The 22,308-nt window shown below is 39.9% G+C and overlaps 1 protein-coding gene across 1 annotated transcript in view; it reads left to right on the forward strand.

Moving 5' to 3' along the window:
- Window positions 1–22,308, forward strand: part of csmd3b (CUB and Sushi multiple domains 3b) — a 381,849-nt gene that overhangs the window by 318,104 nt on the left and 41,437 nt on the right. Inside the window, exons 32-46 of the mRNA XM_030740552.1 lie at window positions 138–213; window positions 346–462; window positions 5,326–5,439; window positions 5,533–5,628; window positions 5,894–6,097; window positions 6,441–6,565; window positions 7,145–7,241; window positions 10,176–10,280; window positions 10,386–10,504; window positions 11,003–11,072; window positions 11,650–11,766; window positions 12,013–12,222; window positions 13,250–13,438; window positions 17,851–18,028; window positions 21,198–21,343. Coding sequence (XP_030596412.1) covers window positions 138–213; window positions 346–462; window positions 5,326–5,439; window positions 5,533–5,628; window positions 5,894–6,097; window positions 6,441–6,565; window positions 7,145–7,241; window positions 10,176–10,280; window positions 10,386–10,504; window positions 11,003–11,072; window positions 11,650–11,766; window positions 12,013–12,222; window positions 13,250–13,438; window positions 17,851–18,028; window positions 21,198–21,343 — 1,963 coding nt within the window. The remainder of the gene's footprint in view (window positions 1–137; window positions 214–345; window positions 463–5,325; window positions 5,440–5,532; window positions 5,629–5,893; window positions 6,098–6,440; window positions 6,566–7,144; window positions 7,242–10,175; window positions 10,281–10,385; window positions 10,505–11,002; window positions 11,073–11,649; window positions 11,767–12,012; window positions 12,223–13,249; window positions 13,439–17,850; window positions 18,029–21,197; window positions 21,344–22,308) is intronic.

Consider the following 22,308-nt stretch of genomic DNA (forward strand, 5'->3'; position numbering starts at 1 on the left):
GCTTGCTGGATGAATTGTTCGTTGGCTGGTTGAATTGCTGGGCAGGTAGAAACTTGGCAAACAGGGGGTTGGTTGGTTGGGTTATTAGTTACATGGACTGGTTTTCCTACAGTATTTTCTTTTTTGTTTGTTTATAGGGCTATTCTACTCTAACCTGCAGTATGGGTGATGATGGCAGACCTGGATGGAACAGGGCTTTACCTAGCTGTCAAGGTAAAACACAAGTTGGAATAAATATTTCCTGCTGAATTACACACATGACTCAGTCTGTTAAAGTAGAATTGATTTGTAATTCAGTGTCACACTGCTTTTGTTATGTGTTCATGTACATGTCTGAATCTCCAGCGCCCTGTGGAAGTCGTTCTACGGGATCAGAAGGCACTGTTTTGTCTCCAAATTTCCCAAGAAACTACACCTCTGGACAGACCTGTGTCTACTCTATATCTGTACCAAGAGAGTTTGGTAAGCTCATCAGCCTATGCAGTACATGCAGCTGTTTTCATCTGTATGTAAACAAGAAAGTGGTCAGTGTTAAAGCAGCAAATTCTTAAGTTCAGAGGAATCCTGTGGTACCCTCTGAAGGACTCCTTTGGTGTTTTGAAAGCATCCAAAAAAAACCCCAAAATCAAAAAAAAGCCATTAATTTATCTCCAAGTCTGAGTTTTATAATTGTAATGACATTTAAAGATGAGACTGCCACATTTGATTGGTGTTCTTTAAGCCAAACATAAACAAAGATATGAATATTATAGCAGATTATTCATGTTAAAGTGAGTCTGTGTGGTGAATATGGTCATTGGGGGGTTCTGTTGGAATTTTTGCCTGAAATATTAACCCTCCTGTTGTCCTCATTTTCTGTATACACCCCGTGTCCTCCGGGTCAAAATGACCCGTCTTCACTAAATCCCAATATAAGCAGCTTAATTGAATTTTAAACACCAAATTTCATCTTGCATATTGTCATTCACCACAAAATGTGTGAATACCTGAGTTTTCCCTCTTCACTTGAATTTCTATATTTCTCTTCACTTGAATTTCTATGACCTTTCTAAAGAAAAAAATGTGCAAAAAGGAGTTTTGAATTCATTTTTTTTCATCCCAATGACTCAGTGAACAATTTAAAACAATGTACAATGTATAATGTACAAAAATATAAAAATAACATAACCCATTCAACTAATTAGGTGAAGAGGTGAAGAAATTGTCACATGTCACATTATGACCCCTCAGTCCCTCTGTCACATCAAGCACAACTCGCATGCCCTGGTTCTTCTCTGGGCATCCACTGGTCAGCTTCCCAGTATAGACTTGCATTTTCCAAGCATAGCTTGATTTGGCATCGCAAACCACCCATGACTTGATCCCATATTTTGCTGGCTTGTCACTTTTATTACAAATATGAAAACAGATTACCTCTAAATGGAACCGGTTGCTCGTCCACTGTTACGTCAGGCCCTGGATTGTAGAGGTAGGGCAGCCGCTCCACCTACTTGTCCCATACCCCATACCTCTCTTATGGCTGCAAGTTTGTCTGTCACACGTCTTGCTGGTCTTGATTCACGGTCATCAAATTGTAGCAGTCTTGAGTAGGTGTGAAAGAGTTTGAGTGGCATTGTGGCTTGGAAAATTGGCCTTCCACTCTCTACATCCCATAGACTAGCTGCAGCCTCACCTCGGGACCTGTATACACCTGCTAAGATTAGCAGCCCTAAGTAGGCCTGCAGGTCAATCTCATCCATCTTTTTTCAGCTGTCTCCATATTTGCGAAAACCCTCCAGATTTGTCATCTCCAGGATTTCTGTTGCTGGTGTGATAAACAGGTAGAATGTAGAGACAATGTCATGGGCATGAGAAATGGCATACCTTGTCGGTCCTGGGGTCATCTTTATGACATTTTGTTCTGCATGTCTGCCGTGTTGGTCATATGCTGCTGAGGACCATGTTATTTTGCCATTTTTTGAAAGGAAAGTCTCTCTTTCAGCTTTAGGGTTTTCTTCTTCTTCTGAAGATGAATCATCATGCTCTGGGTTGTATTCCTCCCCATCTTCTTCGGATACATCCTCCACTTCCTCTTCTGAATCAGAGTTGTCTTGCTGGACATCTGAGAAAATCAGCTCTATAGCCTCTTCAACGTTATAACGCACACTCATGGCTTCAGCACAGACAGAATTCGGGATCCTGTTATCTGCGGCACCTTTATAACCTCTGGAAATAAACAGGTGGTCTTTTGAAGTCTGCGAGAACACCTCCTGATTTGCCTTGTTTACTTCTGCTACTGATTGATCAGAGACACAACTAAACCATTGTAACATTCTGTGGTTTTTTAAATAACTCTGTGACCTTGATTTCAACTCTATTTGCCTCACGGGTCATTTTGACCCGAAGACCACCTTTGTAACTTTTTTTGTACAGCTTACATGGAAATGTGAATAAAAGCAACATTTCACTTTTTCTACTGTTGGGGCCAATCTAGGAAAAGTCATAAAATTTCAAGTTAAAAAAATAGCATTTAGTGGATTTTTGGGGGGGTTTTAACACAGTGGTGGGTCATTTTGACCCGAGGACAACAGGAGGGTTAAATATTGGCATCAAATTGCAAATTTGTTCATATCACTCAAAAGTTAAGCAGAGTACAGAATTACATTTCAATTCAATCGAGTGCAAATTAAATATACAGTGTTATCAGTGGAGCATCATTATATTTAAAAGCTAGCAAGTGGACACTAAGTTGGATTTGTATTGTCAAAGTAATATAGTTTGATCATAGAAATGGGCAACTTATGTGTCTACAATATCAGTTTTTAAAATCATAAATTAACATCATGGCTGACTGATTATTAGAAATACTTGCTCATTGAATGTGAATTAAGCTTTAATAAACAATTAGTAATTGGTGGATTATGTCCAGTTATGCCCTGTGGTGTTACAAATAAATCTCAGCTTTCCCTAAGGCCATGGATGGTTGATGTCTCATTATATTTGTGCTTTTGCATTTTTTCGCCTCCATGTAGAAATCCTGACTGAGAAGAGCTAACATTTGGTTGGCCTGCATGTTGTATAAGACGCACAGACAGCCTTCCCAATCCTCCCACACAGAGCAAGAGACAGATTGTTTTGTTAAGTTGCAGCACTGCCCATATTTTTTTTAAGCAGCTGTCATTCTTATATAAAATATTTTGTTTTTAATTACAGCAGTTGAATGCTACAAGCTGGAGGTTTGCAGTAACTGCGCTGTCAAAAGTGCCTGATGATCAGTGATGTAGGAATCAAAAACTGGGCTGGTTAATGGTCAGTGTTGTTTCTCCCTCCATGCGAATGCCTCCTTCAGTTTTACCAGCATGTAGGGAAAACCCTGGGCATGTGTGCCTTTGGAGATGCTATACCTCCTGTTGATTGATTATGTGGCAGAGGACACCCACTCAGGCAACTCATAAGTGGGCACGGGAGCTCCACAGGGATCAGCGCCCAATTTTTCTCCAACTCCAAGAGGCCTTTCATATGAACAATTAAACATTTTAATTCACCTGATTCCAAATCAGTGGATCAATTCAGACTTTGCTGGACATGTTACGAGCTGCATGGCTGACATGATCTCCAGTGTATGTGATTTCAGTGCAGAGGCATTTCAACTGCCAGTGATCCATGAGGTTAACAGAGCGAAGCACAGCGCTGCTGTGATTATTTATATTCCTTTGTGCCCGTCAATGTCTCTGTCTTTGTGTGAGCTTTTTATTAGTACATCTATACAGTATGAGAAAGAAATTCACCAGAGATACCTTAGGTGTGTAAGCTATTCCCTGTGTCCCATAATACGTTATGAAGTTATGAATCTGTGTGTGAATGTTGATGCATGTATCCTGTATTTTGAAACAGTTTAAAGTGTGAATTACTCCACCTGCTGTGAAGTATGTCAATATCACAGCAAGGACTGAGGGAAACTCTAATCACTCTACTTTCCTAAAAATCCTCACATAGTGGGACTCTATTTTATGATTTTTGCAGGCAGGCAGAAAATGTGACAGGCTGATAAAACATGACAATAAGAGGGTAGGTTACCATATAAAGCTAAACTCTTTCTTAATGATCTGTTTTAATCCCCTTTATAAAGGCAGGGAAATTCAGTGCCAACTGAAAATCCATTGTTTCTGTCCTGCTTTTCTCGTCAATAAAATAACATGAGGATTTTCATGAAAGCAGAGAGGATCGTTTGTGAGCCAGAGCAATGTTTCCTCGAAATTTAAAAGAAATCCACAGAGAGAAACAGCCTTGTACAAATTGACCAGTGACCTTCTTATACCAGCATATCCTTGGCAATGTTCAGATTTAATCCTTAACACCTCAGCCTTTGAGCCCAAAGTGAGAGGAAGGTGCACGGGGTGGGGGTGGGGGGGTAAGGGGGGCATGTGGAGGTGTATATATAGGCATGTGAGCAGGGAGTGGAAGAGAAAGCTCCAAATAGGTGTAATTTATCCCAAAGGACATTTTTTTTTTAGATAAGACATGTGCTTTAAACAATACAACTACACCCAATGATTTGCATCTTCAGGTTACTAATGATTGGTTGGATGATACAGTGATCATTCGAGACAGAGCAAATTGTACACGATTGAAAAAATACTGAACCCCAGCCCTCTGGGGACTGTCTAATGCTACCTGCCGATACAGCTGCTCTCTGAAATTCATGGTGTAGTTTAATCTTTTGTTACTATATGGCAGTACTGGGTTTATTTCCTTCCCGCTTTCCTACACATCTGTCTTACAGCTGTGGCATGTAAGTAACTGCCAAGTGCCTGTAGGTTTTCCTTGCTAGTAAACATGTGATTGGATCAGTCTCAGTAAGCTGCGTGAGTGGCACTTCAGACAGGTTTGACAGGTTACCACCTTTGTTATATGCCTTTCATTCAAACTTGTAATACAGAAAAAAGGACGGAGAAGTGTGTCACTCCGCTAGCATGTATTACCAAGTCTAAGTCAGTTTTTGCAAGATTACCATTTCCCACTAGCTGACAACACTGATACACTGTTAACAATTGATGGGTGGGCAGAGAGGAGAAGGGTGTGGGTGGTGAGGTGGTGTTGACTGCTGCATGATGAAGGCAAGGCAATGTTTTGACTATTAAGTGTTATATAATTTTGTGCCAATAGTTGGCCTCAAATAGAAGGTGACACGGCAGCGTAATAAAATTTAAATTAGGTATTACAGGTTAATTTTATCATTGGAAGGTCAGTGGCAGACAGTGGCATGGAATAATAATTTGCCACCATTCAATTGTGGTAACTCATCTCTTTATCTGTCTTTTTTTGCCCCATTTTTTTTGCCTCCAGTTCTCTTCGGTCAGTTTGTGCTGTTCCAGACATCTCTTAATGACGTCGTAGAGATCTACGATGGTCCCACTCAACAAAACACACTATTGTCCTCTCTCTCTGGGTCGCACTCTGGTAAGGATGGTTGACTTCATTTGTGAATAGATGAGCAGACAGCCACTCAACCTCAGCCCATAACATGCCCTGTTGTTTCCACCCCATCTCTAGGTGAATCTCTCCCTCTGAGTTCAGGAAACCAGATTACAATAAAGTTCACCACAGTTGGACCAGAAACTGCTAAGGGATTTCACTTTGTCTACCAAGGTCATTTCTGAAGTCATTATTGAGATTATTATTGCCAGCAATTTTTTTTTTTGTTACTAATTCACTAAAGCCAGAACAAATGGTGGGATACTAGGACTGGCAAACTGATTATATACATCATCCTGAGCATGCATTTTCTTGCCCTCTTTTATTTTTATTTAACCCTTTTTTAATCTGAAATCTTAAGTAAGTTTCTAGGCCTCTATATGCAGTGACAATGGTACATTTCATTTTATTCAAAGGGGCATTTTTCTTTTTTCTTTAGCTGTACCTCGAACGAGCTCCACCCAGTGCAGTTCAGTCCCTGAGCCGCGCTTCGGAAAACGTCTCGGTAATGACTTTGCGGTGGGCTCTTTAGTGCAGTTTGAGTGCAACCCTGGTTACACACTACATGGCTCTACTGCCATTCGTTGTGAGAGTGTACCGGACAACCTGGCACAATGGAATGACACCCTGCCAACATGTATAGGTAAATATGAATCAGAAAATTAGACACAGTATACAAGTTTTTTTTTGTTTTGTTTTGTTTTTATGAATGCAGTATTAGCATGACTATACAAGACACTACTGACTGAAAAACAATTTAAAACAAATGCATACTCCTGAAATCCAGCATGCACCATAGTCCTACAGTATCTGTTGCCCAGATCATAGGCTCTTTGGTCTCTCTTTCTGTAGTGGGCATGGTTGGCACAGCTAACTTTCTCTTCCTTTCCTGTAATTTGTCCACAAAGTGTTGTTTTAACCTCTGTTTTTTTTTTCTCTCCTTTCTCCTCTACTATGCTCTGTATCCTCACTCCTCTCTCTCCCAGTTCCCTGTGGGGGCGTATTGACCTCTCGCCGTGGGACCATCCTGTCGCCTGGCTACCCAGAGCCATATGACAACAACCAGAACTGCGTGTGGAAGGTCTCTGTCCCAGAAGGAGCTGGAATACAGGTAGTAACTGTCACATGCTGCTTGCTGGCTGACCTATGTATCATTGGCTTAAAAGCTGAGCAGGCAGGATCTCAGGGAAGATAAGATATTATTAGAAGGATGAATGGATGGATGGTTTCTGAGAGAGGGGCCATCCAGAGATAACTAGATAGGATCTAATCATGAAAGATAAGGCCTGATTGCATGTAAGCTAAACCGCTCTCACGGACAAATACAAAGGCAAAGATGCCTTTTACACAAAGTGCAGTCACTTGAAATGACAGGCACCTCACAATGTTTGTGATTTCCTTTAGTGTTGTAGTCAAAATGTTTGTTGCATCTGATTTAACAGTTTAGTAATAATTTTTTTTTGAAGCAGCTCTGTCTCAAATATAGATTTTTTCTTGATTTAACACTGAACATTTAGATTAAAAGACATATGTGAGTTTAACTCATTTCAATTTACATAAATAAATTGTTAGCCATTGTGCCAGTTGCAGTTTCATGACAATCTAGGGTCTTTTACTCAAGACATTTCAAAAGATCTAAGAATTACTTCTCTAATTTTTCTCTTTTCTCCTTTTTTGTCTTTCTCTCCAGATACAAGTTGTGAGTTTTGCTACCGAGCATAACTGGGACTCTTTGGATTTTTATGATGGTGCTGACAATCACGCACCAAGACTGGGAAGCTACTCTGGTAAACTTTTTTTATAGTGTTACTCAAATAACACTCCATATTACTGGGAATAATTCAATATTGAATGCACTAGAAATTGCATAGTCAAAGAAAATATGGGATTTTAAGATCTCAGAAATCATTGCAGTAATTTTGAAAACAACTCCAGGACTATACAGCATGTGGAAAAGCGCTCTGGTAGGTGTTTCTAGCACATGTGGGAGATCCCACAATTATGCTGTTTAGTCTAAAAGGAGTGCAATACATCCTGTGGATGATTTATTATATTTTTCTATGTTTACTGCATGACAATACATTTCTACACCAATCACCACCAAAATATTCTAGCCCTAACACCCAGTTTTGCATTATTGACAGTCTGTGGTATGCTGGGAGATTATTGATGAGGGTATTGTGTATTAAGCATTTTAGGCCTCTTATGGAAGTCTGATATCAGGCACTTGAATTTCCAATTGGAAAATGTTATGCTGTTCATCAAATATTTGAGATAATTGGAGGAAGTTTGCAGTACTGTCAACAATCAGGCTCAGGATGTTAGGATTGTTTTTATGAGGAAGTAATGTTTTTAAACCCGTAAGGGCACGAGATGCTACACTTGAGTATATCAGAAGAAATATCATTTTAAGATCAGGACACCTTTACAAGCATTCATTCTCTGTACTGTATAAGGAAACAATGCAGAAGTAGTTAGCATTATGAGCTGATCATAGGAAATCTTGCCTGACATTTAAATCCAATAAAATTTAAAATCTGCTCATGTGGCTCCCTGCGAGTTGAGCTGAGCTGCATTTAGAGTCTCAGCAGGAGCCGAGTTACATACCCAGTAACGCCTGTGTCAAAGTCTGTCTTGAAAGACATGTAAGAAAAAATGTCTTTCGTAAAACTAATTGATCCTCTTACACATTAATTCCCTACTAGGAATAAAGATGATCTGTCAAACTGACTCTTTATAGAATTATTCTCATTTGTAATTGGTCCCAAAATTTACTGCATAGTGTTATTAGCTAAAACTTTAAGATAACTTTTCTATGCTCTGAAACATTATCAATAATAAATTCAAGATGGACAATAAGACACTCTGTCTGCTGTCAGGTGATTAACTGTGATAAATTGGTGAAAATCACAGATCTCTTGATCTCTCAACTACGTTCACATTAAAAAAAATAATAAAAAAGAATTCACATCCACGGCTTATATTCTGAGTCCAGCCAGAATTTCACAGGCTTGTAACAGAAATTCAGAAATTCAGTGGCATAGTTGCTGCAGGATGGTTATTAAATTGCAACATGTCATAGGCACTCAGCAACCTCACTTCAATATAGCACCCAGATGGGTTTAGTCCCTTATCGCAACCTGATATGTCGCCGATGAATTGCATTCGCTGGCGCAGACTGACTCGGATTGATTGCAGCTTGTTGCCAATTTGTGTGCATTTATAAATTAGAGAGCAATTATTTGCAAACCTGCCAATCTGTCTGACAGTGATTGCAGTCAGTCTGAGTCAGACCACAATCACATTTCAAACAAAAGCGATCACTCAGGAGTCGAACATGCAACATCCTCAATTTCTGGGTGACCAATTCTTGGCTGAAAACGGTTACTGAATGCAAAAAAATTCAATTTGCAATCACCGAGCAACTACCATTTTTTTCCTAGTTGCAAAGAGGTTGCTGACCTATTTTTACTTTTGTGTTACTGAGCCATAAAATGGAAAGTGCCTCCAATGCCCCAGCACCTGATATTCAACCAAAAACTGTGCTCAGTTTGGATGAAACCTGGATTCTGGATTCCCTGTTTCATATAATTTAGTTCATTGCTCAAGGGGGAAGTCGTAATCTTCAGGGGAAGTAATACTGCTTTTAGGGAAGCAAAGTCATGTGAATATCTCCTAGTTGTATCAAATAATCAATGAGAGGACTTGACATTTTCATGGCAAACTCAATGAGAGATTATATGGTGAACAATTAAAATAACATTATTCTATCTTGATTTCATGGAAAAAGTATAATTAATGAATAAATCCTTGTAGAGCAATGATAAACTTTTTTTATTAGGGTTAATTACAACTCTTAATTAATACTGTCATACATCCTCAAATAACTGTGATAGTTAAATCAATCCAGTTAATTATTTTTTGGGGAATTATTTTTCTGGGGAAAAAAAAAAATCACTTTTTATTTTCTGTTGTGACAATGAATGATAGCATATAAACAACTTGGGGGGGGGGGGGGGGGGGGGCTGCAGACTATTTGAAAACCTACTAATTATTTTGCCTCACAACAGGCAACCAGTAACATCTACTGACCCGTTTCACTACTGATCCACAGGAATGTCTCTGCTTTGTAAGTTTTGCTGGCACACCTGCCAGTGAGCAAAAACAAAACGCAAATCAAGCCATTTTCATTCCGACGTGGCCGCTGCAAAATATAAATCCACAAGTAGCTCACATCAGGAAATGTTGCTGCCATTGTTACATCTTGAAGCATGCCAAGGAAAATAAATGGCATTTCTGCTAATAAGGAGATTGGCGCGTGCTCATATTACTTTGCATAAAAGATCATCAAATATGTTACTTTTTGAAGGGCCCTGATTATACTGACGCATTGTGCCAGCTTTGCTTCAGTATTGCAGTCCCATTTTTTTTTTTTTTTTTACTTTGTACTCTCCCCTGCCACGCTAAGTAGGTCAAACCAACATTTGAAAAGTGGTTTCAAATAAAACAGATGTCTCAAATAAAAGTAATTCCCTTCTCCCTCCTTCGAGAGCACTTCACTAACACAAAAAAGTAAAAATGTAGGTTTGGGAGGCCTTTGTTGTTTCCTTTGCTGTCAGATAACTAAGAGCATGTGCTTTAAAGGCCTTAGTTGAAAAATGAGGAGAAAAAAACGTGATCATGGCCCTCTGTTCCTCTTCTCTTTTTCTCCCTGCTTTCAGGCACCACTATCCCCCCTCTTCTGAATAGTACATCCAACAACCTCTATCTCAGCTTTAGCTCTGATATTAGTGTCTCAGCTGCTGGATTTCACCTGGAATATACAGGTACATGTATATCTTTAAAGCTGTTTTATCCGAAGTCAATGCAGTGTTTGCAAAAATAATAACAGAACCTTTTTATAATGTTATTTATTTCATATTTCCTATTAGCTATTGGTCTGGAGTCATGCCCAGAGCCTCAGACTCCAAACTATGGAGTTAGACAAGGAGACAGATTCATGGTGGGGGATGTTGTGCAGTTTTCATGTGAACAAGGATACTCTCTTCAGGTAAAAAAAGAAAATATTCATACTAACCATTTCAGATACAGAACATAATCCACCCATGGACTAATAGCTTTTTAATGCAAACTAATTTCCAGATATTGAGGCTTTTTATGCAAAATCATTCAGCTTCTCCAATGTGCCACCATTCATTCTTTTTATCCACTGGCTGCATAAACCAAAAACTATTTAAAAGAATCAAAAGGAAACCCCACTCTCAAGTGGTTTTCTCAGCTCTTGCTAAACACACAACTCTGGTGTGGTTTGCATAACTCCTGAATAATGTATGTCTCTGGTGTGGTCTACCCAATTTCTGTACAATATTCTGTAGAGTTCTGTCTGCCTTGTGCTTAATATACAGATCTGTGCTATTAATGCAAATGTCTCAATGCACAGTAATTCATGGAAAAATGTAAAACAGAACCATTTAAACCAATGCAGTTATTGGTGGTGATTTCTTCACTCTTCTTTAATTAAAGAATGTGGTTGCCTTTACTATTTTAGGGCAATGCCCATATAACCTGTATGCCCGGACCAGTTAGAAGATGGAACTATCCTGTCCCGCTGTGTATTGGTAAGTGTTTCCTCTACATTACATCTATCCGTGCACACATACACATATGCATTCAAGCCTGGACATGCTGGAAAACATGCACGAATTCAGTGCTGCAGAAATGATGCAATCAGCCTCCACCGCCGTTTCTGGCTCTCTGGAAAATAAGCTGTTTGATCAGTTTACTCTCCTGTGATGAGCTGATTATTTGGTATTCTGTGCAGAATACTACTAACCCAACTCTAAGTCAGGTTCTGCCGTAAACATGCAGAGTGAACCGAAGCATCGACGTGCACTGAGACAAAGTAGAGAAAACAAGCTCTGGACACATTTCTCCTTAAACAATGCTAATTGGTTTAGGGAGAGTGTTAATTAAAGGCTCATAATGCCAACATTTTATTTAAAATAAGCAAAATATCAGGTTATAGATATAAAATCTAGAGTCAGTAGCAGTGTCTTTAAAAAGGAGAAGCATGTCTGCTTCCTTCTGTGAGGTCAGCCTCCTGCTTTTGATGTGCTGCTTTCAGCACTGAAACACTCTCTTCCATTTTTCTCTTTTTTTCTGTGTGTGTGTGTGTGTGTGTGTGTGGATGTATAGCCCAGTGTGGTGGGTCTATGACAGATGTAAGTGGAGTGATTCTAAGTCCTGGTTACCCCGGCAACTACCCCAGTGGATTAGACTGCACATGGACAGTGAACTTACCTGTCGGCTTTGGTAAGAAACACTGTCAACTTTGGAGTAGAGTTTAAAAATAAAAAAAATGGTTTCTTTGAGTTTGCTAGAGAATCTGTTTTGTCTCTCTGTGTCAGTTCTTTCATGTATCTGTGTTTTCTTTTATTTCGTTACTTGCTTTGTTAGTCAGTGTTGGCGGCCCCTGTTGATGAGATAAAGTACAAGTATTTTTCATGGGGCTTAATTGGTATAAAATCATAAGCTGTGTTAATTTTTTTTATTTCCCAGGCATCCATCTCCAGTTTTTGAACTTCTCTACTGAAGCAATCCACGATTACTTAGAGATCCGTAGCGGAACACTGGAGACGGGCACTGTCATTGACCGATTCAGTGGTCCAGTCATCCCCAAACCTCTGTTCAGCACCACCCACCAAACCAGCTTTTTTTTCCACAGTGACTATTCACAAAACAAACCAGGGTTCCACATCACGTATCAAGGTAAACATTACTTCTAAAAGCACCTCTCCAACATCTTGTTTACACTGATTATTTCCTAAGCAAAGACAACAGGAGCACACTGCGACTGTTGCCGACGTGGAAACAACTTGCCTCACTGTGACTTAATTTCTCAGGAGCGATTACTGTAACAACAAATTTATCTAGTAAGATAAAAATGTTTCTTGACTACAGAAGCAGCCTGCCAAAAAGATTACTGGGTGCACGCAGGTCCTCAATTTGGATTAATTTCAGTGATGAGATGAGTTTCATATTTATTCTGTCTGGCATTAAAATGGTTTGAGCAGTCTTATATTTATTATGACAAATCTTGTAGATAGCCTAAATATGTTTCGCCTAATTCCATTAATGTGAAAATTACAGTGGCTGATGAATAATACCTTTTATCTCTTGACAGCAGCACTGCCACAGTGTTTTAAAACAGGAAAAATGTGAATACCCTCGATTTTACTTTTTCCATTACCATTATTTCTACCAGTGTTTGTCTGTCTCAGTGACATGTTTTTCTTCGAAGCCCTGGCTATTGTAACACTGGCTGCAGATGATTATGCAACAATTACATTTAAACTTCAAGCTGCCAGATTGGATGTGAGAATATTTTGGCAACATCTAAAAAAAAGAAGAACTAGCTTCTTTGATGCAGGATGACCATATCTTTTTTTTTTATTATTTGTTTTTATATTTCATTACAATTTTAAATTCTAGCTGAAGATTGCAGCTTTATTTAAGCAAGCCAGAGGGATACAGAATTACAGTAGTCATTTTTTCTTATTTTAACTATATGCTTTTTTGTACTGACTGGCTATTCCTTATACAGTATTAGAAATGATATATTTATTGTCTATTTTTATTAATTACTTTTTAGTTTTTAAACAAATTGACAGTGTACAATTGAAACTGCAGTTCATGCTGTGACTCTTAATCATAATTTGCATATTACAGGAGTAAATTTGCAAATCATTTATGCATCATTGCCATTTTTGTTGAATAAGTTACATTATCTCTGCAGCCTACCAACTCCAGAGTTGCCCAGACCCTCGACCATTTCGAAATGGCATCGTGATTGGCACAGATTTCAGTGTTGGGATGACGGTATCGTTTGAATGCCTGCCTGGATACTCTCTGATTGGAGAAGCTTCACTCACATGTTTACATGGAATTAGCAGGAACTGGAACCACCCTTTACCACGATGTGAAGGTAAATTACCTGGTTATTCTTGTGTCTATTGGTATTTTTATTTGGTTTTAGATGTTCCATATTTTCAGCTAGATTTCTTGAATGCCAGCCTCTATAGCAGGGGATCAGTCCACCAGGGTCTTAGCCCTTGGCCACCACCCGGCACACACTGTACCCAAACACTATGTTTACTCCTGCGGGTGGTGGGCCTAAAGGTAGGCAGACCCATGTCTCTTCTACAGGCTGCATACAGGCAGGCCCCATGGGCAAAGGCCCAGCCACCAGGCACTCTCCCTCGAGCACCCTCCCCGGGCCTGGCTCCATGGTGGGGCCCACTAACCCTATCCCAAAAAGGGTAAACTGTTCCCTTGATTTTTCTACTAAGGGTCAATGGAATTGCTCTTTGTGTGGCCACTTATCCAGGACCAAATTGCCTTGGGAGACCCTGCCAGGGGGCAACATAGCCCCTGGGATCACTGGGATACACAAATCCCTCCACCACGATAAGGTGGTGATTCCCACTGACATGCCATCTGTAGGGGAAGCAGAGTCTGGGGACAAGGGGGTGAGGTCACTAAGTTAGTTAAACAACTCCTTGGTGGCAGGGCCCCTTGGGTGGATGAGATTCGCCCTGAGTTCATGAAGGCTCTGGATGTTTTAGGGCTGTCTTGGTTGACACACCTCTGTGTCACATAAAGATCTGGTACAGTGCCTCTGGATTGGCAGACTGTTGTGGTGATTCCTATCTTCAAGAAGGGGGACCAGAGTGTGTACTACAACTACAGTGCCTTGCGAAAATATTCGGCCCCCTTGAACATTTCAACCTTTTGCCACATTTCAGGCTTCAAACATAAAGATATAAAATTGTATTTATTTTGTGAAGAATCAACAACAAGTGGGACACAATCGTGAAGTGGAATGAAATTTATTGGATGTGTCAAACTTTTTTAACAAATAAAAAACTGAAAAGTGGGGCGTGCAATATTATTCGGCCCCCTTGCCTTAATATTTTGTAGAGCCACCTTTTGCTGCAATTACAGCTGCAAGTCACTTGGGGTATGTCTCTATCAGTTTTGCACATCGAGAGACTGAAATTCTTGCCCATTCTTCCTTGCAAAACAGCTCGAGTTCAGTGAGGTTGGATGGAGAGCGTTTGTGAACAGCAGTCTTTAGCTCTTTCCACAGATTCTCGATTGAATTCAGGTCTGGACTTTGACTTGGCCATTCCAACACCTGGATACGTTTATTTGTGAACCATTCCATTGTAGATTTGGCTTTATGTTTTGGATCATTGTCTTGTTGGAAGATAAATCTCCGTCCCAGTCTCAGGTCTCTTGCAGACTCCAACAGGTTTTCTTCCAGAATGGTCCTGTATTTGGCCCCATCCATCTTCCCATCAATTTTGACCATCTTCCCTGTCCCTGCTGACGAAAAGCAGGCCCAAACCATGATGCTGCCACCACCATGTTTGACAGTGGGGATGGTGTGTTCAGGGTGATGAGCTGTGTTGCTTTTACGCCAAACATATCGTCTTGCATTGTGGCCAAACAGTTCGATTGTGGTTTCATCTGACCAGAGCACCTTCTTCCACATGTTTGGTTCTGTCTCCCAGGTGGCTTTAAACGAGACTTTTTATGGATATCTTTGAGAAATGGCTTTCTTCTTGCCACTCTTCCATAAAGGCCAGATTTGTGCAGTGTACGACTGGTTGTTGTCCTATGGACAGACTCTCCCACCTCAGCTGTAGATCTCTGCAGTTCATCCAGAGTGATCATGGGCCTCTTGGCTGCATCTCTGATCAGTCTTCTCCTTGTTTGAGATGAAAGTTTAGAGGGACGGCCGGGTCTTGGTAGATTTGCAGTGGTCTGATACTCCTTCCATTTCAATATGATTGCTTGCACAGTGCTCCTTGAGATGTTTAAAGCTTGGGAAATCTTTTTGTATCCAAATCCGGGTTTGAACTTCTCCACAACAGTATCTCGGACCTGCCTGGTGTGTTCCTTGGTCTTCATGATGCTCTCTGCGCTTTGAACAGAACCCTGAGACTATCACAGAGCAGGAGCATTTATACGGAGACTTGATTACACACAGGTGGATTCTATTTATCATCATCAGTCATTTGGGACAACATTGGATCATTCAGAGATCCTCACTGAACTTCTGGAGTGAGTTTGCTGCACTGAAAGTAAAGGGGCCGAATAATATTGCACGCCCCACTTTTCAGTTTTTTATTTGTTAAAAAAGTTTGACACATCCAATAAATTTCATTCCACTTCACGATTGTGTCCCACTTGTTGTTGATTCTTCACAAAAAATTAAAATTTTATATCTTTATGTTTGAAGCCTGAAATGTGGCAAAAGGTTGAAAAGTTCAAGGTGGCTGAATACTTTCGCAAGGCACTGTATAGGGGGATCACACCAATCAGCCGCCCTGAGAAGGTCTGTGCCGGGGTGCTGTAAAGGAGAGTTTGTCCATTAGTTGAGCTTCAGATTGAAGACGAAGAATGTGGTTTTCAGAAGGCTGAACCAGCTCTTCATCTTCTCAAGGATATACGAGTGTGCGTTGGAGTTTGCTCATCCAGTCTACAAATGTTTTGTGGACTTGGAGAAGGCATTCAACCGCATCCTTCGGGGTATCCTGTGGGGGATACTGTGGGAGTATTGGGTGTCTGACCCATTTTTACAAGTCATTAATTTCCTGTACAACCACAGCAAGAGCTTGGTCCACATTGCCAAAGTCGGACTCAATCAGACACCCACTCCTGGTGGGCGTTGAACTCTGCCAGAGTTGCCCCTTGTCACCGATAATGTTCGTAATTTTTATGGACAGAATTTCTAGGTGTAGCTTGCACTTTTGTGGCTTCAGAATCTAATCTCTACTCTTTGGTATACTTTGTGGTCCTGTTGGCTTCCTCTCTGTTGGCCTCCAGCTTGCACTGGAGTGGTTTGCAGCTGAGTGTGAGGCGGCAGGTATGAAAATTAGCACCTCCAAGTCTGAGACCATGGTCCTTAGCCAGAAAAGGGTGGAGTGCCCTCTCCAAGGAGTTTAATTCTCTCAGGGTTTTGTTTATGAGTGAGGGAAGAGGGGAGCGGGAGATTGACAGACAGATTGGGGTCGCAGCTGCAGGGATGTTGTCACTGCACTGGTCTGTTGTGGTGAAGAGACAGCTGAGTGTAAAAGGGAAGCTTTTGATTTATTGGTCGATATACATCTCTACCCTCACCTTTGGTCATGAGCTTTGGGTAGTGACTGAAAGAACAAGATTGCAGATACAAGTAGTGGAATTCAGCTTTCTCTGAAGGGTGGCTGGCCTTTCCCATAGAGATAGTGTGAAGAGTGGACTCATTCAAGAGGGGCTCAGAGTAGAGTCTCGACTCTTCCACATCGACCCAAGCCAGTTGAGGTGGTTCGGGCATCTGACTAGAGTGCCTCCTCGGCGCCTCTTGGGTGAGCTGTTCCAGGCATGTCCTACCAGCAGGATGCCCCAGGAGGCAGACCCAGGACATTACAACTCTATATCTGGTCTGGGAATACCTTGGTGTTCCCCTCAAATAAGTTGGCTGGGAAGAGGGAAGTCTGGGTTTCTCTGTGGATGGATGGATGGATGGGTGGGTGGGTGGGTGGATGGATGGATGGATGGATGGATGGATGGGTGGGTGGATGGATGGATGGATGGATTGATTTCTTGAATGATTTTTCAGTTGAATGTCCTGCATCTTTTTGGTGTGCCTCCCATATGTGCTTTTCAAAAATTCAAAAAGAAATATATCACAAGATACAATATATACAATTTGTTTTGAAAGTGAATAATCAATTTCTATGAGTTCTGCTTATAATGAATATCTCATTTCCTTAGACAAACAAAATATACATTTTATATAAAGAATTCAAATATACACATGCTCTAGTAAGATGTGGTGCTCTGGCTGTCCTTCACAACAACATATTCTTTTAATTATATACAATTATTGATATAAATATTGTTGTAATGATTGGATTATTATTTCACTATTTAACAAAACAAAGGTATTTTTCTCTGAACGTTTTTGGTGTATTTCTACCTCTAACCACTCGACTTCATATTCACACATGAAAGAAGGCACAATTTTTTTTTCTTGATAATCCTGGTTCCATGTAAATTTTAACAATTTTAAGTAGACAAAAAAAAAACCCAAACATACAAAGCCATGTTGTTCTTTGCAGTGGTAACATCATGTTATTGATGAGCTTGACAGCTGAGGGATACCTGAGCTGCTGGACAGAAATAAAAATGTAATGACAATTTATTAGAGGTGTTATCCAGTGGTAATTACATGACTGATAGAGACATTTGCTTTCTCAGTGATCCAGACAATTATTGAAGCTTCACAATGGCAATACTAATTTGCAGGTAATTTATTAAGGGTAATTCTGTTAATATTCTCTCTCACAGCGCTGTGTGGTGGTAACATCACATCATTAAATGGAACCATTTACTCTCCTGGCCACCCCGAGGAATATCCAAATTTCCAGGACTGTGTGTGGAGTGTTAGAGTTCCTCCTGGACACGGGATTTATATCAACTTTACTGTACTGAGCACAGAGCCTATATATGACTACATTACTGTCTGGTAGGTGCTATTTACTTTTTCACTTAACATGTTTTATATTTGCTCTACTTCTTAACTAATAGTATTCATGCTCATTATTGCTGTTCTTTCCCTTCTTCTCGCTGCTTTATTAAAGTGTTTAAGTAAAAAATGTTTTAGATTACTGAATAACCATTTCATTTATACAACATAAGTTCTGTTTTATACACACACGCACGCATTCTTTTCTTTCTTGAGCTGGATGTTATACTCTTTAAAAATCATGTCAGAGCTAACCACTAATTGGCTAAATTCCTGCAAGGTTACTATGACTGCCGACACCTTCCCATGAATATAAAGTCACTCTAACATAATTTCCTTCATGTCATGGTTTACCCAGTTTTACTCAGGCACAGGTCTTTCTCTCTTTAAGCCTGTTCTGGACACTATCTTTAATGCTCGCCCAGTCTTATATTTTATGTACAATACAGCTTTCTTTTCCTACCTAACCATCCTTGACTTCCATCTTCATTATTCTTCTTGAGGAAAACAGCCATCGGCAACACCAGACATTTTGTCAATGTGGGTGCTTAAATGGTGCTTAGATACCATGCTACATAGATATCTGCAGGTACAAGGTGGTAGCAGAACCATAAATAGACTGCATCATCTATTGCCACAATGCTGCCCTTTTTCCAAAGTCCCTTCTCTAAATCCTGTTTCCTATAAATAGACGGCAGGGTGTAACGTCGCCTGGCGCACGGACTTGTGAGGCAGGGCTAAGCAAAGGGAACACAACAACAGCAGGACAAGTTGTGGCTTACTGCTGATACATTTCCTTGCAAATCATGTATTTTTAGACCAGCACAGAAGGACCAAATGTCTGGGTTGTTCTTTTGTTATCCTGTCTTTCTGTAAGCACTGCCAACCTTCCAGATGTCCGGGTCTGGCTTTTTTCTTCAGCCACAAGGAAACTGTAAAATTGTTATAACCATAACTTTCTTTCCCATTTAGAAAGTCTGAGAACTCAGTGCAACTTTTCAGGTCAATAGAAAGTATATTAAAGAGCTGATTTAACTTAAGATGCTTTTAATTTAGATGTGAATTTAAAAAAGGGTTCTTCCACTCGACACACCAGTTGATATGTCAAGACCCCTTTATTGTCTGTAAAAATAGGAGAAATCATTAGTTAGGATTGACTAGAAACCCCCCCCCATTCTGTGAAAAATACTTTTACGGCGTAGTTTTTCTCAAACATGAGGTGAAGAAGCCTCACAGGACTGCAAATCTGTCAAGCTGTCAAGTGTTTTTTGCGATAATTCTCACCACAATATCCAATATTTGCTTAACTTACTAGGAAAAGACAAGTTTTCAAGATCAGTTGATGAACTGATTTGTTTGTAAAATGTCAGCAAAGAGCAGGAATAAGCGACTACAAAAATGGTATAAATTCTGAAGAGAAAATCATGTGCAATAAATGAAATACGAAAGAGCAAATCCTTAAGTTTAAAGTTTTAACCAGGTATTAAAATTCCAGCTTAAATTCATGTAAAATACTAATCAACTGATTAATTCCATCATTCCTCAAAGTGCTACTGGACAGTGTATAGCTCAGCTATGTCAAGCAAATCTGTAATTTCACACCTACTACTTTATAGTTTTGTTTGGTATCTACACAAACATGACATTGCAGACCTTTTTCTTTAGCAGCTATTCACTGAAAAAAAGCAGCTTGTTTTCTTCAGCAGTTGGTGTGTGATTTGTTTAGCTCATGCCGTTAGTGTATAGCTCAAAACCACGGTATCCAGCCTGTCTTTCCTACACCACAACACAGTTGAAGCATGTGCCGCCCACCCACAGCTGATTGTGTGAATTCCATGAATTGGTTGCACAGCATGTTTCTGACCCTTTGGTCTGTCAGAAAAGTGGACAGACTGAAGCAAAGACGGCAATAGCACAAGAATGCGGCGCAAACTCGCAATCTTAGTCACACAATCATAATGCTGGCTCCCCATAGAGAGCACAGTGTCGGTGGTAGAGGTGTGATTTTCACAGCGGTCTCCTCAGTCCAGAGCCAGTCGACCTGACAGTCGCTTAGTCTGCTAATTGGTCTCAAACAGGGAGGCTTACTACAGCGTTTCATTGCAAAAGTTTCCATATATGTCACAGATGTTTCCATATATTGTGCAGCTTCATCCTCAAGGCCTATTCCGTACTGAATGTGTTGCCATGACACACTAATAAATGTTAGTGAGCGAGTGCATCAGCTGTAATCAAGCAGTGGAAAGCACTAAGTGCAACTGCTCTGATGACTCCGAGCCACCCAATGCGAATCAGAGAAGGGGATGATTCTGTACATAACCTGACAGGTATAATTAGTCTCATCCAAAAACACTTAACAGCAGGAAATAATCATTTAATTTAACTTCATGATTATACTTTTTAATCACAGATAATGAGTCTGCTATTGGTTAGTTCCAGTCTGACAGCTGGCGCTGTCATTAAAGGTGAAATATGCTCACTGAGAGTCTGACCTGCCATGTGATAGATAACCTCCTGCCTGCCTTCTCTGCTAATTGTGTAACTTTTCATGAATGCCAGGCCCATATTAGTGGGAACAGTAAAGCCAAGTCTACACCAGGACTAACATTTGTTATTCTTATGATCTGACAACAGTTCTGTCAATATTTATGAACTCCTCCTAAAGCAAGAACAGCAGAGCCATAGATTTGTGGATTGTGGTCTTATCAAGAGCTGTTACTTTGTAAGAGCATTTAAATCTAAAACGCTGAACATTTTTTTTTTAGCTAAATGAGCTTTCTGACATTGTGGTTTGTATTGTTTTGAGAAGGAAGATGGGCCCCATACCCATGCACAATCACTTTAGGCGCCAGCACTTTGTTGCACAATGTCCATCTGCATTTGCAGTTAATGGAGCAGGTCCAGTTTTGGCTCATAAAATTCGTCAAGTCTCTTCTGTCTTTGTTTCTAGCCTTGGAGCAACCATTTCCTGAACACAAATAGCCACCTAACTGTCAGAGATGACTGTAATAGCTTATTTAAATGATATCTTAGGTGGACGATCCTCCCCATTGTTCTATAAAGAAAGATCAAGTCCATTCATTTATAGACCTTTAGTCTCTCACCACCTCCTTGGTAACACAGGTTTTCTGTATCTTTTGTGTGTGTTTTTCTCTGTTGTTCACCATAGGGATGGTCCAGATCAGTCTTCTCCTCAGATTGGCCAGTTTAGTGGAAACACAGCTTTGGAGTCTGTCTACTCAACGTCCAACATCATCCTTATAAAATTCCACTCGGACTTCTCTGGAGCCGGCTTCTTTGTCTTAAGTTATCACGGTAAGACAGTGACCACATATTACACAGCTAATGATAATATCAGCCTGCTGTAGAAGAGGAGCATGTCATTTGATTGTCTGCTCAGTTACAAACGATGCTCTCATTAGTTCTTTCCTGTCTTTGTTGTCCTGAGGTATGATAAAACTGCAGTGCAGTCATTAGTTCTAGCTAATACTTTTTGTTGAACTGAAATCTCTTTGACTTCACAGCCGGTAAGTTCTGCTCAGATCTACTTCCCTTGACTCATTCTGACTCATGAAAATTGATCTTCCTCTCTTGGTCATATCCTATCACAGTGATTAGTCATAATTTTGCTATTAATAATTTTAATGTTATGAACTGAGTTGATAATAGCAGCGCTGTAGAGACGTTCTCCTTGAAATTTCTAAACTCATTGGCTTTTAGTCATCATTTTCAAACCTCTGTCTTTCTAGCTTTATCTTTGAGTGCAGACTACTGGGGAATTTCACTACACCACTATTCCTTCTACTGTGACTGTCCAGTTATTTTAATTGATAGAAAATACAAAGTTTGTGACGTGTGATTCATGTTTGGGCAACACTGAAAAGCTTTTCAGGTCTTAGTTGCTTGAAGAACGCATTGTTAAACTTTTCCAAATGTATTAAGAAACACTCAGTAATGCTTTATAATAATTTATAGTTAGAATGATTTTACTGTAATACAAATATAAATACAAAATACAAATCTCTGTGTGTTGGTTCCCCCATGAACTCCTCCTTCACAGTCAGGAGTTAAACAACCACTTCTTATCTATATCAGATATTATGACATCATCACGCTGCCTACCAACCACCTACTAACAGGCTAAAATGACCCATTTGTGGCTTTTATGCACTGACAGAACCTTATTAAATCATCATATTATTTTAACTTTACAATAATAACATTTAGCAAATGTTAAATATGCTAATTATTGATATCTCCAAATTGTGATGTTTGCAATA

The sequence above is a fragment of the Archocentrus centrarchus genome, chromosome 11 (assembly GCF_007364275.1).
Source record: "Archocentrus centrarchus isolate MPI-CPG fArcCen1 chromosome 11, fArcCen1, whole genome shotgun sequence".
In the NCBI taxonomy this organism is placed as follows: Eukaryota; Metazoa; Chordata; class Actinopteri; order Cichliformes; family Cichlidae; genus Archocentrus; species Archocentrus centrarchus.